General features: G+C 42.3%; 1 protein-coding gene and 1 long non-coding RNA gene across 2 annotated transcripts; one reads left to right on the top strand and one right to left on the bottom strand.

The window, feature by feature from the left end:
- Positions 1-2240: 2240 nt before the first annotated feature.
- Positions 2241-16921, top strand: fam131ba (family with sequence similarity 131 member Ba). The gene is given in 9 exon segments (XM_037794095.1): positions 2241-2296; positions 2298-2460; positions 5010-5150; positions 9779-9934; positions 10022-10103; positions 10105-10207; positions 14576-14710; positions 15592-15729; positions 16478-16921. Coding segments are annotated over 9 exon segments (1191 nt in total). The 5' UTR covers positions 2241-2254; the 3' UTR covers positions 16709-16921.
- Positions 2717-3900, bottom strand: LOC119502863. The gene is made up of 2 exons (XR_005210190.1): positions 3222-3900; positions 2717-3117 (listed from the first exon to the last, which is right to left on the bottom strand). It is a non-coding gene; the product is annotated as an uncharacterized LOC119502863 (long non-coding RNA).
- Positions 16922-20860: the final 3939 nt, after the last annotated feature.

The raw sequence follows: 20860 nt of genomic DNA, 5'->3' as shown, positions 1-20860 counted from the left end.
CTCGATGTGACCGTAAGTCTAAAGACCTTTACACACTTTTTTGTCATGAGTACTTTCCCACAGAACGCAAATATTACGCTGCAAAAATGACACAAAGTACACTAGGGCTGGGCGATATGGCCAAAATCCTCTATCAAGATATAGGTAATTTAATATCTCGATAACAATATATCATGATATAGCATGTTTTCTGGTGAGTCAATATATAAATAGTCCATATCAAATAACCGCATGGTAAAGCCTATTGTTGTATACTCCTGTGTGAATTAAATACTTGACAAAATGGAAAAGTATTTTCTCATTCTAAGAACTTGAGTGCAAAATGAACAAAACAGTTTTAAGTGAAATTATAGAGACAAAATTAATATAGGCCTAGCCTATATCGTGATATAACAATATTTTATATTGTTTTGATGATATATTATATATATATACACACAGTATATATATATATATGTATATATATATATAACATAAACTATAGTGTACAACAACACAGACGCTCTGTAGTTCGAACCAAGACGGTTTCCTTTATTAGGCAGCACAGACCAGATCCACTCCTTCCGTTCTTACCTTTCACAATAAAAGACCTAGACATATACACTGCGTAAGTGTTTACCAGAGGAAAATTCACTCAGAGCATTTCGCTAACAGGAAACTCAATAAGAAAGCTTACAGTAGTTTACATGTAACTATACCTCAATTTAGCTCAAACAGACTGCCAGAACGCTGCTCCCGGGTCAGGAGGATCCTGGTAGTTGGTCCTCTGTCTGCACAAATCTATTCAAAACCTTTTATTGAAAAAGTGCTGCAACTTTCACAAATCTGCAGCGCTGCTGGTATGAAATAACATAGCATAGCAGCTGGATTGACGCGATGTAACGAGATCACAAGAGAATTGCGGTATCAAATGTCACATGAAAATCCATCTTGTCAGGCTTCAAGTAATGCGCGGACCAATCAGCGTCCTGTGAGGAGCTACTGCCGCTACGGGCGTGATGATGGTGTGTGAGATCCGTTGAGACCATAGCGTGAGACGATACGGAGAGGCAACCGTTCGTTCTAAACAATGACGGCTCCTCAAGAGGTTAGCGTAGATAGCATCAGTAATATCAGAACTGTAGAGTATTTCTTCATTGAAAGAAGAGCAAAGAACGGCACTGAATGAAGGTGATGTTTTTGGCCTTCAGTTAGTTTCACTTTCGTAAGTTTGATTGACAGATGGTACATCAAATCACCTGCCAAGTATTTTTTGAAAGCGCCTGCAATTTTCCAAACAGTTTCTAATGACGGCTTCTCAGATGGTTCTGTGAAACAAACCATGTGACAGGGTCAGGTTCCGTATGAAGAGTTTTGATGCAAAATATTTGCAGGCGAGTATTTCACATTTTCATGTAATTTACTTGTTAACCCCCCCCCCCCCCCCCTCGGTGTGTAAGGGCCTTAACTGGTGCTGTACATCATTCTCTGCTCATCCATATCACTTACATGCATCATTATCATTTAAAACAGCAGATCATGAAGCGATTGATGTGAATAGATGGTGAGTGGTGACAGTCAGACTCATTCTGATGATTAGAACTAAAAAGTGAGCCATTTGGACGAGGGTACTGTGGATGTAAGCCGGTAGATATTCTGAAGATTAGCTCCACTGACTGAAGTTTGAAAGCAGCATTGGTTTAAAGGTTAGAGGCAGGTTCCTTCCAGACAGTTCTATCAGATTTACACCACTACTGTGTTCTTGAGGCATTTAACTCCAACTACTCCAGCTGGAGAGGGCTCATTAAGTAAGACAGAGGTTGTACTGAGCAGATGTTAAAGTGTGAGCAGATCGTTGCTAAAAGAAGACAAATTGTGCTCAATGAACCTACTGTACCTTCGGTAAAGATAAAAAAAGGAAAACTGAACATGCAGATTCATTTTGACGACAAAATGTATTTTAAAAGACTTTTAATGCAAAGTAGCTGCAAGGTCGTTGCCATGTTCTCATACCCAGTCACTGAATACATCCATTCCAGTCCATTTATTACCTCGTTGGCATTATTTATTATAGTTTCATGTATTAAACAGTTTCCCTACAACATTAGTTCCTCATTATCATTCTACTTTCCCCTGAGCCTCGGTTAGAGGTGTCATCAGCTGCAGAGGCCAGAAGTAGTTCTGACAGTGTTTGTGTGTGTGTGTGTGTGTGTGTGTGTATGTGAATGTGCCCCCCCTGCTGCCCCCATACCCTGTTGTAGGTGTGACTCGCACCATGAAGGACAAAGTGACCAAGCCCACTCTCATGGCCCAGGGTCCGCGTTGCCCACATGATCGAGTGGCAGAGCTGGGGCAAACCAACTGCGGGGCCGATGGGGGTCGCGGGACATACCAACCTGCAGAGGGAAAAGGAGAGGAGGAAGGAGAACGACGCTTACAGCGACCTTAGTGATGGCGAGAAGGAGGCTCGCTTTGCTGCAGGTGAGGGTATACATCTGGGTACTGAGTGACAGGTTTAAATACAACGTATTAAAACAGTAGAAAACAAGTCCTGTTGAGTTTATCTGCCTGGTTTGGAAGCATCTTTAGACATATCAGATTGCTCAAATAATAAAAACAAAAGTTAAAATATAGTAATTGTGAAAAAGAAAAAGACATTTTCGTTAACTTTTGAGAGTGTCCCAAAATCCATTTCTGTTTCACAGTCAAACTTTATTTGAGTAAACAGATGACAATATTAATTATTCACAGCATTTTATTCATCCCACCTTCAGTTATGTTGACATGGTACAGGAGAAAGTCTTTTCAGCTCCGGTAAACTACGGCAAGCTCCGGTAAGCTAAGCTCCGGTGGTCTGTATTCATGGTAACACAGAGACAGCTCCTACAGTAACTAATACACCATTACTCTGATTAATTTACTACGTTTATCAGGTGTCTTTTACCAGAAATAATGAACTGACTACTGTTTCACATCTTCTATTTTCCACCCTGATGGTCGCTGTGGTTACACACCGTCACATAGCATGTTAGCATGTAGCTACATGCTACCATGTTAGCTCTGTATCTCCCATCTGCTCACTGCTAATGTTTTCTCCTCCTCTGGGATGATTCTGTCGGTCATTTCTCACAGATGGATCTGTAAAGACAGACGTAAAACAGAGTGTATGTTTACGGTTTACAGAGTTTATGCAGAATATAAACACTGAGCTAACTAACAGAGATATAAATAGCATTATTTACCTGAGAGAAACCGTCAGGAAAACCTGGAATCTGGACCGCAGATGTTGATCATTTATCGCCGATTTCTGATCAGATTCCTCCGGTAACGTGCGCTGGGTGAAGTTTCTGGTTTATAAACTTTGAAGTAGTTTATAAACTCTTCCTAGCTACTTCTCTCTCAGCTCAGCTAGCTGCAGTCAGAGCTGCAGAGAGCTCTGGGGAGAAAGTAACGCTGTGTCGAGGGCGTTTGATTGACAGGACAGCAGGAAACGCTGACCAATCAGAGCAGAGTGGGAGGAGACAGGCTGTAAATCAGTGTCCCCCAGACAGAGGCGGAATTTGGCTCTGAGCAGGCAGATTGAGGAGAACACTATGAGAAGAATAAAGGGTTTTTGAACATTACAGCATGTAAACATGTTCTAGTACAACATTAAAATACATCTATGAACCTGGAAATGAGCATAATATGAGACCTTTAAGTGAGCGTTTACCTTTGTGCTCATATGGGACATCAGGAGCGGTCTCCTGGGTGAAAGTCCTGTGTTTGTTTGACCCTCCCACCACCCCCTCTTACCCGCCCTTATGGACTTCCTCTCTTCTTTTACTTGTTATAGTGGTTGTGTCTAAATGGTTACCCACAAGTTGCGAAAAAGTGCAAAAACTCTTGCGAGACTCGCTGCCCAACGACCTATCTTAACCATAAAGAGAACTGGGTACAGCGTTGGAGGTGGGGTCCCGTTCATTCCTATGAAAGTTGCTCATTGGCACATGAAGCCAAAATGGCTCAACTGCCGAGTGATAAAGTACCAGGATCTTTCAGTGATCTTCTGCATCCATTGGGCCAAGAGAGCAGGCGCAGTAGCGTTTCCATTAACTCCTCCTCCCAGCCCTCGCTCCAGCCTCGGTCTGGGTCTCATTCACATGAACGGTGGAAGGGAAATAACTCTGGATTCAGCTATTAGTGCATTTTACAACTTTTAGGACCTAATGATTTAAATAAGGACTATTAGAGTGTTCGTAAAAGGAAGTTGATTCATGACAAAAGAAAATATCCACTGATCTCTTCCCCAATGTAAGTCTATGGGAAAAAGTCTCTTTGGGCCCAATGGCATCACATGATGAACACGGAAGTTTTAATTCTGCCGTTTGGCAGCTACGGAATTTTTTTTCAAAGCCTGGCGCTCTTCCAGGGGGTTTGATCCTAACCTTAACCTTTCAGGTCAATGCCTAACCTCAACCATCTCATGAGAGTTTTTACAATTTGTGGGTTACCTTCTAGACACGACCTTATCATACCACGTACCTTTCAATAAACTAGGTCCCTTTCTCTGACCAAATGCAAAACTGTTGAGATTCAACATATCGGTTTCTTTGCAGAAACGTACAATGCCAACATTTTTTACTGGTGACTGGTCTGCAAAATAGACAAGCCTGGAAAGATTTATCACAAGGAAGACTCGCCCTGGTATCTTTTTGTTGAATATGAATTTTTGCTATCCACTGGTGTACCATGTTTGTTCACTGAAGTTTGGACAGTCTGATTGGTTCTGGCCCATCTGGTACATCTAGCAGAGTTACATTTATAATTTGTCATTTGTTATTTACACATTTATTTGTCTGCATCATTTACAGATAACCTGCTCTGAATAAACACTTTGTACTCTCCTCCATCGTCCCCAGCCCCCTCCTAATGAACTTCTGTTTTTGTTAGCAGGGCTGCAGGACTGGGATTTGTTTTATGCTTTGTGTCTCTAATTGTGTCTCACTGAGTTAAAAGATCTCCCCGTTATTATCGCTCTCCCTCTTTAGGCATCATGCAGCAGTTTGCGATCTCTGAGGCGACTCTGTTTGGCTTCAACTCGATGGACGGGGAGAGTATGGGAGCCGGCTCCAACCAGGGCAGCGTCGCTCACCTCAGTGAGGTCAACCAGGAGAGCATCACCAGCAGAGGTACGGCAGTTTAAACCTTCCTGCAAATGGCTACTGGGCACAACCAGGGCTGTAGTACTCGAGTCCGGTCTCGAGACCACGTTTTTGTTGTCTTGCACTTGTCTTGGACTCGTGCCTTGTTGGACTCAGACTTGTCTTGGACTCGGGGCTTTTGGACTCTGACTTGTCTTGGACTCGGGGCTTGTTGGACTCTGACTTGTCTTGGACTCGGGGCTTGTTGGACTCAGACTTGTCTTGGACTCGGGACTTGTTGGACTCTGACTTGTCTTGGACTCGGGGCTTGTTGGACTCTGACTTGTCTAGGACTCGGGCCTTGTTGGACTCGGACTTGCCTTGACTTCGGGGCTTGTTGGACTCGGACTTGTCTTGGACTCGGGCCTTGTTGGACTCGGACTTGCCTTGACTTCGGGCCTTGTTGGACTTGGGCTTGGCTATTGAGAACTGGTCAAGTTGTTCCTGGTTGCTGATTTGGGATAAGTTGTGCAGAATGTTGCCTGATTCCAACAGTGTTTCTCCTATATGCTGCTAATTATCCCCGAACGCAATTTGGGTGCCAAGGAAAAAAAAGGAACTCTGGTTCTATGAGTGTGAGAAATGAAAGGAGAAGAAGAGGTGTGACCAGATTAACATAGTTTATAAAAATGCAGCCCAGTGACGATACAGCTGTTTCATACACCAGACGTACTGTATATAACACGGACCTGCCGACGCTCATTCAACCCATGCTAGACCCATTCATATGAGTCAGCTGTCACTCTGTCAACGTTAGTAGAGACTTCATTCTGCAGTGTACTTCACGGAAACATCTGACAATTGGACACTAACATTAGGCTTCATGAGTTTTTGTATCTCTCTCTCTCTCTCTCTCTCTCCCTCTCTCTCAATTCAATTCAAATAGCTTGATTGGCATGACATAAAACTGTACATATTGCCAAAGCATATTCAAGTGATGAAAATTTATAATAATACATTTCATTAACAATCAATAACATAAAATAAAAAAATCATAACGCTCCACAAGTCAAAATTTGTTGGAACGATATAAACAGTAAACTCTGTCTCTCTGTCATTCTGTCTGTCTGTCTGTCTGTCTCTCTCTCTCTCTCTCTCTCTCTCTCTGTCTCTGTCTCTCTCTCCTCGATAGAGTCTGCCTCACAAGGAATAATGGACTAATATATATGATAATAAACAGATAAAAAAGAAAAGAAAATCTGGACTAGATCTTGACTTGGTCCCGACTGCCTTAGGACTTGGTCTTGACTCGGACTCAACTGGACCTGGTCTTGGACTTGACTACAGCTCTGGGCACGAGGGCTTCTACCTTGATAGCCAATAGTGTGGAACCATTGCAAGGATGTGGTACTGTAACTGTCATAAAGCTACAGTTGGAGGTTAAATATATGGGAGGAGGATGAGTCATTGGTGTAGTTGTATTCATTGAAGCCTATAAACCACTAACACAGTTACAGCACAACAGCAGATACTGAATTCTCACTGTAGACTTTTGCCAAGTGTAATAGCTCTAAACACTCTGTCATATGTCTTTGGACCACACAGTGAACTATCATGTTTTGTATTGTGCGTAGAAGCCCAGTTTGGGAGAATTAGAGCCCCGTAGGAACCTAAAAACAGCCAAGTCAGTTATTCTGCTATCCGACCAGCTGTAAAGGACTTTTGGAGGGCAGGCACACAGCTGCACATTTCTGCCTTTCACTGCTACCGGGCACTCACTCAAAAACGTCCAAATGACAAATCCAGATGACAGCCTGTCATTTCTGAAACATCAGAACACATTCTGATGGAGCGTCATCACGAGCGCTCGGGTGAGAGAGTTCACCCCAAATCTAAAAGACGAGTTGTATTCAGATAAGGAAGTGAACTGCATGAGGATTTCACTTCACACTTGGTTGAATAAAACTAAAACAGTTTGGGGGAAACAAACTCATATCCTGATTTGTGGTTTGAGCCTCAGGTGGTCAGATGTCTGTTCAGTTTAGTTGCACATAGGATGATAAAGAAAGAAGGAAAGGGAGCAATTTGCTCTGGCAGGATTAGGAAACCCCATCCAACCTCACAGGATAATAGAACTTCATACAAATCTAGACAATTCTGTGGCTCTGTGTCTTTTCTAGTTGTTCAAAAATAACACAACATTAATTTGGATTTGTGTGCTGCTTTCGCTTGTCCACTCAGTACCAACACTGTAAACGCTTTCTGGTTTAGTTCTTGCTGGTGTTAAGCAAAGAGTGACCCTGTACAAGGACTTAGCCCTGCTCTCATTAACAGCACCATATGGGCTCTGCTCTGTGTGCAACACCAACACACATGTACAGTATACACACACACACACACACACACACACACACACATGCACACACGCACACACACGCACACACACACACTGAAACAGCGATTAAAACGGCAGCATTAGGACTGAGGGGATGTTTCTCCTCCACAGACAGTGTGAGTGTTCAGCCTGCATGGTGTGCTCTATGATAACAACGCTGCTGCAGAAAGGCTCATCACACTCCTATTAAAGTTATTACAGTTTGTTGTTTTAGGGTGAGGGCAGGTTTATCTCGGAGTATGGCTTCATAAGAGCATCTAAACTATGCTGCTAATGACTGAATCAACAGCTCAGGGTCTGAGGTTGGATTTAACTCTCTTCTTTATAGTGTATTATGATTTTTTTCTCAAACTTGCTCATACATTAAAGTTACAGTATATTATACATCCTGAGTGAAACACTGCAACACACATGTATTTTCTTTATTTTCTAAAATTAGAATTATTTGGCTCAAATCATTAGATTTGTGTAAAGGCTGAGGCCTCTGAGACTTTTGTTATGTCGTGTGTTATCTAAAAACACGCTAATTCTGAAGCCTTGAATCCTGATTTGAACTCAACAGGAAGAAAATGACAGAAAAGTCTTTAAAAGTGCTCAATACGAAATTCCGAGCATTGCTATTGCCTCCATTAGGGCTGCACAAACAATCGAATATTGCGATCACGATTTTGGCTTCCCACAATTAACTGAACATGATCGCCTGTGATATTGACATTTAAAATGTGCGCTGCTGCATATCAAATCAAGAGCTTCCTAAACTAACAGCCAGCCAGCAGCCGGTGAACAAGATGTTTTGGATTCACTACTATCTATACAACCAATGTGTTTATGATTAAATTGAGAACATAACATTGTTTATCTAGCTCTTAATGTCGCTAATTTTGCTCTCGAAGTGCACCAGATTGAAACATTTAACTTTAAAAAGTAGCTAACAAAGGGGGTGGGTGAATATTCCAGTAGTTTTTCATATTGAATTTACACCGATCAGCCATAACACAAGGTCAGCACGGGCACCCTGACCGGTAGCCATACGCAACAAACTGCTCACTGTGTGTTCTGACACCTTTCTATCGGAACCAGCATTAACTTTTTCAGCAGTTTGAGCTCCAGTAGCTCTTCTATTAGATCAGACAACACGGGCCAGCCTTCACTCCCCACGTGCATCAATGAGCCTCTGGTCTGACCCTGTCGCCGGTTCACCGGTTTTACTTCCTTGGACCACTTTTGGTAGGTCCTGACCACTGCAGACCGGGAACATCCCACAAGAGCTGCAGTTCTGGAGATGCTCTGACCCGGTCGTCTAGCCAGCACTATCTGGCCCTTGTCAAAGTCCCTCACATCCTTACGCTGGACCATTTTGTCTGCTTCCAACACAAAGTTCAAAGTTCAAAATGTTCACTTGCTGTCTAATATATCCCCCCCACTGCCAGGTGCCATGGTAACCAGATAATCCATGTTATTCACTTCACCTGTCAGTGGTCTGAATGTTATGGCTGATCGGTGTAGATAGCAGAAGAAAAATATTGCAATGTCATTTTTTCCAACATGGTGCAGCCCTAAATGTCCATCAGCAAGAATGTAGCACAGCATGGAAGTGAAAGCAGTGCTGTTTATTTGAATGCGAAAGTGCAATAAAATAATGTTGCCGCTAAAATCAGTGAATAATCGTGATGAATAATCGTGATATCAATATTGATCAAAATAATGGGGATTATCATTTTGGCCATAATCGTGCAGCCCTGGCCTCCATACAGCTCTCAACATGGTGACGGCTGAGCCGGCTGCTCGGAGCTAACAGTGTTAACCTGTGGGGGGGAAACCAGAGAGTGGGCGCTATGATTGCGCCGCCGTTATCAGCTGTACGAGAACACTGCAGAGCAGCGGCCGTAACCTAGCCAGTGGGGCATTTTTCGTGCCATTTATGACCTAAATGGCACGAACAAGCCATAAACAAAGCAAGTAGAAGCTCTGATTACAACACACACAGAGGGAGAGGGACTTCATTCTCTGCTCAGGTAGACATTACTCCTCTATATCTTTACATAGCAAATAAAAAAATAGATGCTCTGGATATTGTTGAGAGATCCTTTAAGTTTAAACCTGAAAATGAGCTTCTTGTTTGTGGGAAGCAGTGTTGAGACCAGTGCAGTCTTGTTTTCCTCCCACTCATTACTGAAATGGAATTTTCCATCCATCTCTCTCCTCTCTCTTTGTTTTCCTTCACTGTTAAACTGTTCTCCTTTGTCTCACTCCTCCCACCTGTCTGTGTTTCCCCGTACAGACCAGGTGCTCCACCACTCCTCGGCGGACGTCTGGCCTCACACCTACGTCTCACAGGGCCTGTACTGCCTGTCGTCCACTGACGCCTGGGACCCAATCACCAGCCAGCCCTCGGGCGTGGCCTCGCCTGCTGCAGGCTCATACATCATGGCTGCCGGTGAGGACTGAATATTCTCTCTTACTACGCTGCCTCTAGACTCTGAACTGTGTCTCTGAGCACTAAGTGTTTTATGGTGTTGTCCAGGTGGTGGCAGTGGAGCGGCGGGTACACCTGGTGAGGGGTTCGAGGGAACGGTAGGCGGTTACCTTCAGCAGCACCATGGCTCATATCGCCCTGCAGCAGCAGAGCCAAATCCAACAGTTCCAACAGCTCCAACAGCTTCACCAGTACCAGCAGCATCAGCTTCTGCAGTACCAACAACAACAACAGGTCAGTAGTACTACTAAGTTGACTTACTGTATGCAGTGTGTTTCTAACCACTCTGGCACTGACAATGAGCAGCATCAGGTCTACCAGCAACAGCTACTACGGAAGCAACAGCACTAGTACTAGAATACTAGCACTGCATAAATATAGTATAGTAAGAGCAAAATTATGAACTGAAGTAACAGGTTAGTAGTAACTGCTACTGAACCGTATCCATAGAATGACTCAGTAATGGCTTCAGCACCAACTCTCAACTAATTTGCATCAGCCAATACATCGTGAAATAAATGCCCCATGGATTATGTATTTATCGTATTATCCAGTGGAATATGTCAACATCTCAGCACACAAATTTGCACAGATATGTATCCTAATGACTTTGATGAACCTGACCTTTCATCACCATGAAAATGACATGTGAGGTTTTTAGTTCAATGCCTCAACAGCAATTGGCATTAAATCTGGTACTGTGGACACTCATGCCTCCCTCAGAATGAATTGTTAAAGCTTTTAAAGACTTGTCATTTAGCTCCATCATCGGGTCAACATTTTAATTTGTCAGTAATAGCATTCCCATCTCAGCTGTACTTATAGTAGTGCTAATTAGTGAATGTTAACAAGCTAACATGCTAAACTAAGATTGTGAACATAGTAAATATGTGCTTTTTCAGCTTCTTCAATAATGGACAACAGCGCTACAGTGAGCCACGGCATCACAACACATTTCAGCTAGGAAGGTTGAAAAGTCCCTTCATGTCAAAACATGACAATAACAGCTTTACAGAGCTGTAGACTCTTGTTTTGTTATCAACATGACAATAAAGCGGATTATTACAACAGCTGTGTTGAATACTCGATTGATTGGTCAATCACGGTGTTCTGTGGTCTTTAATTTCTGTATAACAGACTGTTGCTAGGTATAACAGACCGTTGCTATGTATAGACAAACCGTTGCTATATATAACAAACCGTTGCTATGTATATGTATAATAGACCGTTGCTATGTATATGTATAACAGACCGTTGCTATATATAACAGACCGTTTGATATGTATAGCAGACCGTTGCTATGTATAACAGACCCTTGCTATGTATATGTATAACAGACCGTTGCTATGTATATGTATAAAAGACCGTTGCTATGTATAACAGACCGTTGCTATGTATAGCAGACCGTTGCTATGTATAACAGACCGTTGCTATGTATAGCAGACCGTTGCTATGTATAGCAGACCGTTGCTATGTATAACAGACCGTTGCTATGTATAGCAGACCGTTGCTATGTATAACAGACTATGCTGTGGGCGCAGCTCTGATGTCGGTCTCTGGAGGACCGTTTTTGTGTCAAAATATTGATTACTTCAGTAAGTAGCCATGTAATAAGCAGGATAATACACAGCTAGCGGGTCACTGTTGTGAAATAATCCCCGATAGGGCAAAGATTCTTCAACAACAATGACCCGCTAGCTGTATATTATCCTTTACTTGAATCATATTGAATGTATGGAGAAAAAAAGTCAATGTTTTTTTAATTTGTTTTCCCTGCAATATAATGTGCTCTCAGAAACTATTGCATGATTAAGGGTTTTATGGTTGTATTTAGGAAACTCAAAGATAGGTGTAGAAGGTGAGAAAAAAAGAATATTGGAGTGATCTATTTTCTAAGTGTGATCCATATAGTTTTCTCTCCTGTGTGTATGACTTAAGAACAGGTCAAAAAGAGGCTTTGCCAGGATAAACAGCTGATGAAAAAAAAACTTTTGCCAAGTGAAAAAAAAACTTTTGCCAGTATCTTTTTTCTAAGTTCCCCATTTCATGTGTGAAAAAAAAAGCTTTGGCAGGTGATTTATTTTGTCAAAATCATTTTTCAAAAGCATTCATGTTTTCTTCCAGATGAGTTTTAATATATGTACCTTGAGTTTAGAGGGGGACGGAGAAATTGAAACTCACCTGGACAAAAACATGAATGCTTTTAGTCCAATTTAGAACATGGGGTAGTGGTGCACTTCAGCTTCTTGTGGCCGACATTAGTACCACAACAACAATAACAAAATGTTTACGTCATAAACAATTTAGATCAGACTTAGAAAATGGATCACCAGAATTTATTTCTTTTCTTACTTGCCTCTCAGGACTTCTGCATTGGGAGGTTAGGGGAAACATCTTGGTCTATTGAAGCAGTTAACACAGACTTGAAACATGAGCAGCATCAGGTTTCCTCCAAATGGATTATCCGAATTAAATTAATTCTTCATTTCATAAAGTCATTCTTAGGACACAGGGTTGCTGGCACTAACATACTACCATACTAACATGCTGCACACACAAGATATTTATGTGCTTCTTGAGTGATCAGACTGTTTGGAACAATACAAATGAATGTTTAAAACTTCCTGGTTTAAATGACAGGCTTCACTTCCTGTTAACTGTCTGGATGTGCGGGCTGCGTGGCTTTTATTGGTGTAAATCAGCTGCTGACTTCCAGTTCTCAGGCTGCTGGGAGGTTTTCTGCAAATGCAGTGAGTCATGATGAACTGTGACACCCAAAGACTTTTTCAGCTCTGCTGGCTGCTCTCGTATTGGTACATCTCAGAGCTCATTAAGTGACTGAGGGTTATGAAATAAATAACTTGAAAAGGTCAGCGACTGTGTCTTAGAAAAGGTGTACTGATCTGAGACCAGAAAAGAAATGAGCTTGTTAGCTTTACTGTGTGTTTTATATTCTGAAGGAGACTATTGAATATATTACATTACATTTATAATAAAGCTTTTCAATCAGTCAGTCAATTTTCAGAGCACAAGAGCCTGAAACATTTCCCCAGTGCTCCCTGCAGCACCATCCCTGACTCCTCATTTAAAGGGCTATTACAAGAAGATGCAGACCATTATTAGTGACCAGAAGGAAGTGGAAAAACTGGCAAAAGTATCCTTCTAAGTCTCTGGCAAAGACTGCTTTGTCATTTGTTTTCCTACTAGCTGAAATGTGTTGTGATGCAGCTCACTGCAGCACTGTTGTCCATTAAAGCTGAGAATGTCAGGAGCTGCGGGGCTGTGGCGTGTTTTAAATCTCTAGTGGGTGGTGATAGTTTTATTCCAAAGAAAAACAAAAGTTTTAAAATCAAGAAATTTGGCCAACTGGCCAAGTAACTGTTGAGTCATTGCTTTCAAACCATAGACAGTATATAAAGGATGGACGTCATGACAGCTCCCCAAAAGTGAAGCCAAAACATCTGGATCGCCCCCCTGGTGGCTGGCTGCAGTATAGCTCATAAACCCCGCCTCCTCCATGTTAGTGGACGGGACATGAGCCAAACTAAAAAGTCAAAGTACACGTCGAATGAATTTTTCCCAAAGATGGTTTCAGTCATTTTAAGTATTAAGTTCTGATCACGCTGTTTGTTCTAGTGTTAATTTTTCTGCTAAGTTTGGTTAAATAAGTTATTTGATGCTATAAAAATGGGGGTGTGACGTCATGATTGACAGCTGCTCTGAGTGAAGTGGTCGGTGCACAGCCATAGGCTCAGGAAATGTACGAGAGAGGAGATGTAACTTTAACTTTCCATAACCGTCACGAGTGATCGTAACGGTATTTATACAGATATTCTGGTTAGTTATTGTGTCTTTCTCACCAAACAGCTACTGTGGTGCTAACGTAGCAGCTAGGTGGCTCACGCTAACGAGCTGCGGCCGTGTTCGGCTCGTGATTGGCTCGGACAGGACCCTCGATACCGTGGCTCCAGGCCCCCGATCACTACCGCGCAGACTCTGCCTCCAAATGATGTCAAAATATCAAGATGGCAGCGTCTGCATCCGGGATATTTTAGCTTCACTTTTGTACAGTGGGAGGAAGTGGAGACGCGTCATCCGTCTTTATATACAGTCTATGGTTTCAGCTAGGGCTGTCCCGAATGCCATGTATTGGACTTCGAAGCTTCTCTGAGAAATATCCGAAGGTATTGGAAGCTTGACATGTTCTGTCTGTCTCTATCTCCCCCGTTTCACTGCTAAGTACAGTGCCACTGCCACACTACTGTGCACACACCGAACCTGTACACAAAGCTAACAGCGATACCCGTCTGAGAATAACTAACAATAATACATGTTGAATATTAATAATGATAATGTTGAGGGATTATTCCTTATTTCATGGGCTATTTTGGGATTTATACATACTTAAAAAACATAATCCCCCCCCTAAAAAAACCTGAAGCATTGGAATATTGATTTGGAGGTCGATTACCATGGCAAACGGTCAAAGCTTCAAAGCATTCGGGTTCAGGCCTAGTTTCAACCCTTTGAAAATATATGAAGCTTATTTTCCAGTAAATTCTCATTAATTCTCTTTCCTTCCTCTCCTATCTCTGACTACAGTCTATGGAGCACAGGCTACATAGTGCCTCCCATTCCCTCCAAGCCACTCCCAACAGCACCATCCACAGTCTCGGCCCTCCCACCCACCCTCGGCTAGCTGACCTGTGGGGAGCTGCGCAGGTCGAGGCACACCACGTAGGCACTCCCCTGCTGAATCCAAATGGTCGGATTACGGACTTTGCGGACTAGATGGTGGTTTAATATATTCTGATGGAGTTTGCAAAGGCACGGGGTTGTATGATTGACTGTATATACAGTCACAGGCAAACAGGACAGGCATCTCCATCTAGTCATTGTTGCAGAATGAGTGAGGACATCATAACAATGATAGCATGTCTTATTATGGCATTTAATACTCTCTTGTTATTGTAGGAACCCAAGATTTATCTTCTTTGATGTGTCTTCAAAGGTGAAAATAGAGCACTTATCAAGTTGATGTTGATATTCTGCACAGGAATAGACTTTTTAGTCATTTTCCATCATGTTTGACACTTTGTTTTTGTCTTTTGGATCTGGATTTGTTTATATCAGCAGGCATATTTAGCACACATCTGTAGTGCAGTGAGTGATGGGAGACACTGCCAGGGAAGTCAAGCAAGGTAGGAGACAGGCTGAATGTCTGCATGGAGCACTGCCAAAAGTCTGCATGACAGCCTTTAGCGGACCTGATGAATTTTGACAAAGGACATCCTTAAATCCGCCTGGTCTTCAGAGTAGCATGCTGTAAAGTCCGCAAGTTTACAACTCTAGGCATTTGGATTCAGCATCTGTGTCTGTTGTACCTACCTGAGTATTTGTCTTGTCTCTCTGATGTCCTGCGTAGGCAAATCAAGCTGGGGTCAGGACATGGGAGCTCATATTCTGCTATTCCAACTTCCTTCCTTCCTGTCTTCTCTATATCCCTATTCTTTATTTCTGAAATTGAAGGGTTGATGTCAGTTTGTGATCTAACATAGAAAAAGGAAAAAAAGAAGAAAAAGACAGGTAATTAAATCAGTAAACTCAACTGGTTGCAGGTGGAGATTGCCGGGCAGATGAATGGACAGATGGCTGACATGGTCGGAGGTGTGGTGGAGACAGTCGGAGAGGAGCCAGAGCCCGAGTCTGAAGGCATCTCTGAGCAGCATGAAGAGGAAGAGGAGGGGCTGACAAATGTGAGTTATCTCAACTGGTCCCTTGGTTTTGTTTTTTGCTGCAACTCCAGAGTCCTAAAAACTGATACATCAGTGAGATTATCAATTAAAAAGATGACAAAGTCAGAAGATAGAAGTGAGGAAACATGCAAACACTTGGCCTAATACAGTGGTTCCCAACCTATTCTCCTTGGAGCCCCCTCATTTTTGCCCAATGATGTCAATAACTCCTGCGGTGACTGGTGACTCTCAGCCAAATGCATTGTGGTTGCTCGTAGTGACGGCAGCTGTTGAAAACACAAACAGAACATGTAGGTGTTCTCGTAAAAGCCTTCAATCAATTTTAAATACATACTAATCTGTGTTTATTATCTAGGCCAACCATTTATGCAAGTTACTACGAGCAACCCCGGACACATTCGGCTGAAAGTCACCAGTTAACACGGTCAGTCATTAAACCGAAACACCTGTTGCTCTGAAACTGTCGTGATCCTGTCGAAATTCTGTAGAACTTGAGTCTGCTGTTGGAATATCGACTCTGATAACCAAACATGCAATAACCAGACATTCTGATGCTGGCTTAATTCAATGTTTAAAGCTTGCAAGCCCGTCTGGATGGCTGGGTTAGAACGCCACTTCTGTTGCCAAAATGCACACGCTTATTTTTGATGACGTCGGCTGTAAAAAGGTCTCTAAAAATAGAACAGAGCATTACTTGCCTGTAGCGTCTCAAACTACCTTTTAAATGCTTCATTTCCTGTCTTTACAGGTAGAAGGGGTAACATTAACCTTGGAGCCGGCGCCGTGCTCTTTGACCCCGTCCCCACAGAGGGAGGAGGACCCCTCAACTAGAGGCTCAAGCCCAGGACTGCCAGCACAGGTCGCCCAATCTGTCGCGGGGAGGAAACCGTTTGAGGTCACGCCCTGTATCGTCCAATCAGTAGAGGAGTAGGACGAAGAGGTGAAGGAGGGCTCTGTCGTTACTGTTGCGACCAACTGACTCATAGGGCCAGAAAAAGAACTGACAACAAATACTTCAATAATCAATCAAGCTATTCTATCCCAACCCCAACCCCCTCCCAACTATTTACCCACTTTGAGTCAGAGGAAATGAGAGAAGACTTTTTCAGACGAAAACGTGGGATGTAATGTACACAAACTAAATGCCAAGAAGCTCCGCTAAGTTACTGCGGGACACGTGGAATTCTCAACAGAAAAAAAGAAGAAAAAGGTAGGAGGAGAAGAGGAAAGAAAGGGCCTAGTTAAAAATCAGTATCATCGCAATACAACAAACATGGACACAACAAGGTCAAAACAGTAGTTGCAAATCATTCTGAGCGGTTGGCTCAGGTGTAGCGTGTCACATCAGACCAGAAACTTCACCTGGTCACAGAGAACTGTTTGATTTGCTGAGTAATGCATTTTGCTTTGATTGACATAGTCGAGATGTTCTGATGAAATAAACCCGGTCCAATCAGAGTGACCTGTGCCAGACACTCAGAGTTATTTGCAAACACTTGATCTGAACACAACCAAAAGAAAGTGCATGCTTTTTAACAGTGACCTATCCCTAACAGTATAACACAGTATACAAAGTAATAATATATCAAATTGCTTTTTTATAATTAAAGAAAAAATCCAATAAAACCGATATGTATTTGTATGAATGTAAGACTGTATGTATGTATAGTATGTATGTATGTATGTATGTATGAATGTAGCTTTGTTTGTGTGTAAAATATATATATATTCTGGGAAACAGATTCTTCTTGGTGCTGTTCTGTTCCACCATGTCACAATGACAGATATTGTCCAGAAACCTTCACAGGTACTGCATTTAGCATAAAACAATATACTCAAATCATAACATGGCAAACTCAACAGCTGTCAGTGTGTCAGTGTGCTGACTTGACTATGACTTGCCCCAAACTGCGTGTGATTATCATACAGTGGGCATGTCTGTAAAGGGGAGACTCGTGGGTACCCATAGAACCCATTTACATTCACTGATCTGGAGGTCAGAGCTAGTATGACATGATTGGTAACAATGGATTCCTGAGGTTTTCTAGTTTCATATGATACCAGTATCTTCACTCTGGCTTTAAAACTGAGCCCACTACAACCTCAAATTTGCAAGTTGCATTAATGCATTAAAGAAATGAGTGGCGTTAAAACAAATTTGTGTTAACGCCTTATTATCACATTATTATCGCGTAATTTTCGCGTTATTATCGCGTTATTATCGCGTTAACTTTGACAGCCCTAGCATAGACACATATAATACACACAGGCGAACAAGGGAAATGCAAAGAACAGGTATGACTGAAATGTCCTGCTGTATATTTTTCAAGCTGCAGTGTGAAGGTCAGAGGTTTCCTTCACAGAGCTGTGGTAGTTTTCTTGTAGTCCATCAATTCCACTAAAACACTTGACCTGTTCTTATCACCAGAACAGCCTCATTCATTAACCGGGCCATGTAGACTTCATCACTGTCTGGAGGCAGAGAAGTGCCCTTGTGTGTTCAAGTGCTATTATCCTTTTGGAGGCTTTCTATGTGTGTTTGGCTGTTGTGTTTTCATTTCTCAAAGTCAGTGACTAGTGGTGTTTCAATACAGAAAATAAAGAAATGCTGCATTATAGAAGAAGTCTTGAAAAGCAAAATGCTTCTGTGACTTCATATGGATGTGTAAAGTGAAGTTGTACGTGGTTGTCGGTACAATGAGAGTATAACTATAGTATCTGTGTGCTAGAGGAAGTCAGACAAAAAAACAGAAAGGCACAGAATGGTGTATTTTACAACTTTGTGTGCCTACAGAAACATAAAAAAGGAATCAAACATTACTGACATTGTTTTTAACATAATCTCTTCTGAGAGATTGTACAGCTGCTGGAGAGGACGATTACACTCCAGTGATCACGACCCACGATGCCCCTGATTGCTGCGATAATCATCTGTCCTCTGTCCGTCCTCTTGTTGCTCAGAGATGTCACCCTGTAAATCATTCAGTGTCCAAACACACTCAGGCACCCAGGCACATTCTAAACAACTAAACACACACAAACACGACACCTGACTTTAGGAAATGAGGGCTTTTGGAGTGGAAGTGGAACTTATTATGGCATTTCTGTCAGATTGAAATAACTGCCATGTCAGTCATGCTGTATAATTACATTGGTGTTCAATCACTTTAATTTCTTATGTGGAGTCCATGCAAAACAGGTAACAGAAAAGTTTTCTTCCACAATGATAGCCATCATTGTAAATCCCTCACTGCACAATGGTCTGCAGAAGAACACCAACTAAATGTCAAAAGGACATTTAAAAATGGGACATCTAGGAGGAGTGACACCTACTCTTACAAAATAACATGATAACAAGTAATTAAAGGGACAGTTTGGGTGTTTCTCAGTGGGGTTGTATGAGGTACTTCTCCATAGTCAGTGTATTACCTACAGTAGATGGTGGTTTGGAGAAACAGACAGGATTACCAGCACAGGAGCAAAGTAATGTACTGCTGTGGACAGTGCCGGCAGCAAAACGCATTTCAGACACCTAAAAAAAATCGATATCAGTGTCAGTGAGTGTCAGTGTAGCCGTTATCTATGCTCTCTTCAAACTCACCAGACTCCATTGAAAAAAGCAGTAATTGTACCTGTCAGAACACAGGAGCTGCTGGTCTACCGCTGCCTCCATCGGTTTCCTTTGTTTGTGTTATTGTCAGACTTTGGTGAATCCGGACAAACTCTTTAAAACACCAAAGTCCCACAATAACACAAACTAACTAACCGATCAAGGCAGCGGTAGACCAGCAACTCTTGTGTTCTGTGAGGTAAAATTACTGTTTTTTGTCAAAGGAAGTGCGTTTGAAGAGAGCATAGTTAACGTCTTCAGTTCCTCGTCAGAAAGGACTGTCAGACAGCAAGGTAAAGTGGTGAAATATTCGAAATATAGCGTACACTTAAAGTGATAGGGATTTGTTTTAGGTGGCTAAGGGTGCTTTCACAAGCCAACATTTAGTCTATTTTAATCAAATTCTGGTGCAGTTCAAACTTTGATGCGGTTTGTTTGGGCAGTTCTCTGGTGCGGACCAAAACAACCGGACTGAGACGGCTTGGGAGAGGTGGTCTCGGACCGTTTCCAAGTGAACCAAAACGCTGACTACCTGTGGGGGCATTAGTTGAGATGGACACAGGTAGACAAGAGGTTAACATGAGTGGCAGAGGACTGACCTGGACTTCTGCAGGAGTACAATGTTTGCTTGACTTCTGGGCCGAAGAAAACAAACAGAATATGATAAATAAAGTCCACAAAAATAGTGACATTTATAAAGTTATTCAAGATAAACTGGAGGAGACGGGATTCAGTAGATCAGTGCCGAGTCAAAGTGAAAAAACTTGGACAGCAATATTTCAAAGTCTGCGATTCCCTGCATAGAAGTGGCAGCTCTGGAAATGAAAAACATTATTTGATGTGTGCACTGTGAAACCGAACCAGACTAAATAGAAAACAGACCAAAACTATCAATTTCGCTCGGCTGTGGATCAGAGGGTAGAGCAGGTTGTCCACCAATCGGAAGGTCGGAGGTTCGATCCCCGGCTGCTCCGGTCACATGTCAATGTGTCCTTGAGCAAGACACTTAACCCCAAATTGCTCCCAAAGGCATAGCCATCAGTGCGTGAATGACTATTTAGATACGGTAAAGTTGGCACCTAAGCAGCCTCTGCCATCAGTGTATGAAGGTGTGTGTGAATGGGTGAATGCTGACATGTAGTGTAAAGAGCTTTGAGTGGTCAGAAGACTAGAAAAGCGCTATATAAATGCAAGTCCATTTACCATTTACTCGGATTCAAACTAGCCAAACGGACTATGTCTTGTGAAAGCGCCCTAAAATGTGTTTTGCTGCTGCCCCCGTCCACAGCAGTACATTACTTTGCCCCCGTGTTGGTACTCCTCTCTGTTTCTGCTAACTGAGGGAGTGCTGACCGTCACTGTAGGTAATACACTGACTATGGAGAAGTACAACCCCACTGAGAAACACCCAAACTATCTCTTTAAGATAAGAAAACTACAGTAAGATATGAACATCCTGTCAGCCTGTCAAAATAAAGTTGAATATAATAGTCAATTAAATGTGCTTTTGATGTTCCATTG

Source organism: Sebastes umbrosus, chromosome 15 (assembly GCF_015220745.1).
Source record: "Sebastes umbrosus isolate fSebUmb1 chromosome 15, fSebUmb1.pri, whole genome shotgun sequence".
NCBI classification, from domain to species: Eukaryota; Metazoa; Chordata; class Actinopteri; order Perciformes; family Sebastidae; genus Sebastes; species Sebastes umbrosus.
The sequence above is the reverse complement of the archived record's forward strand: the minus strand, read 5'-3'. Positions and strand labels throughout refer to the sequence as shown.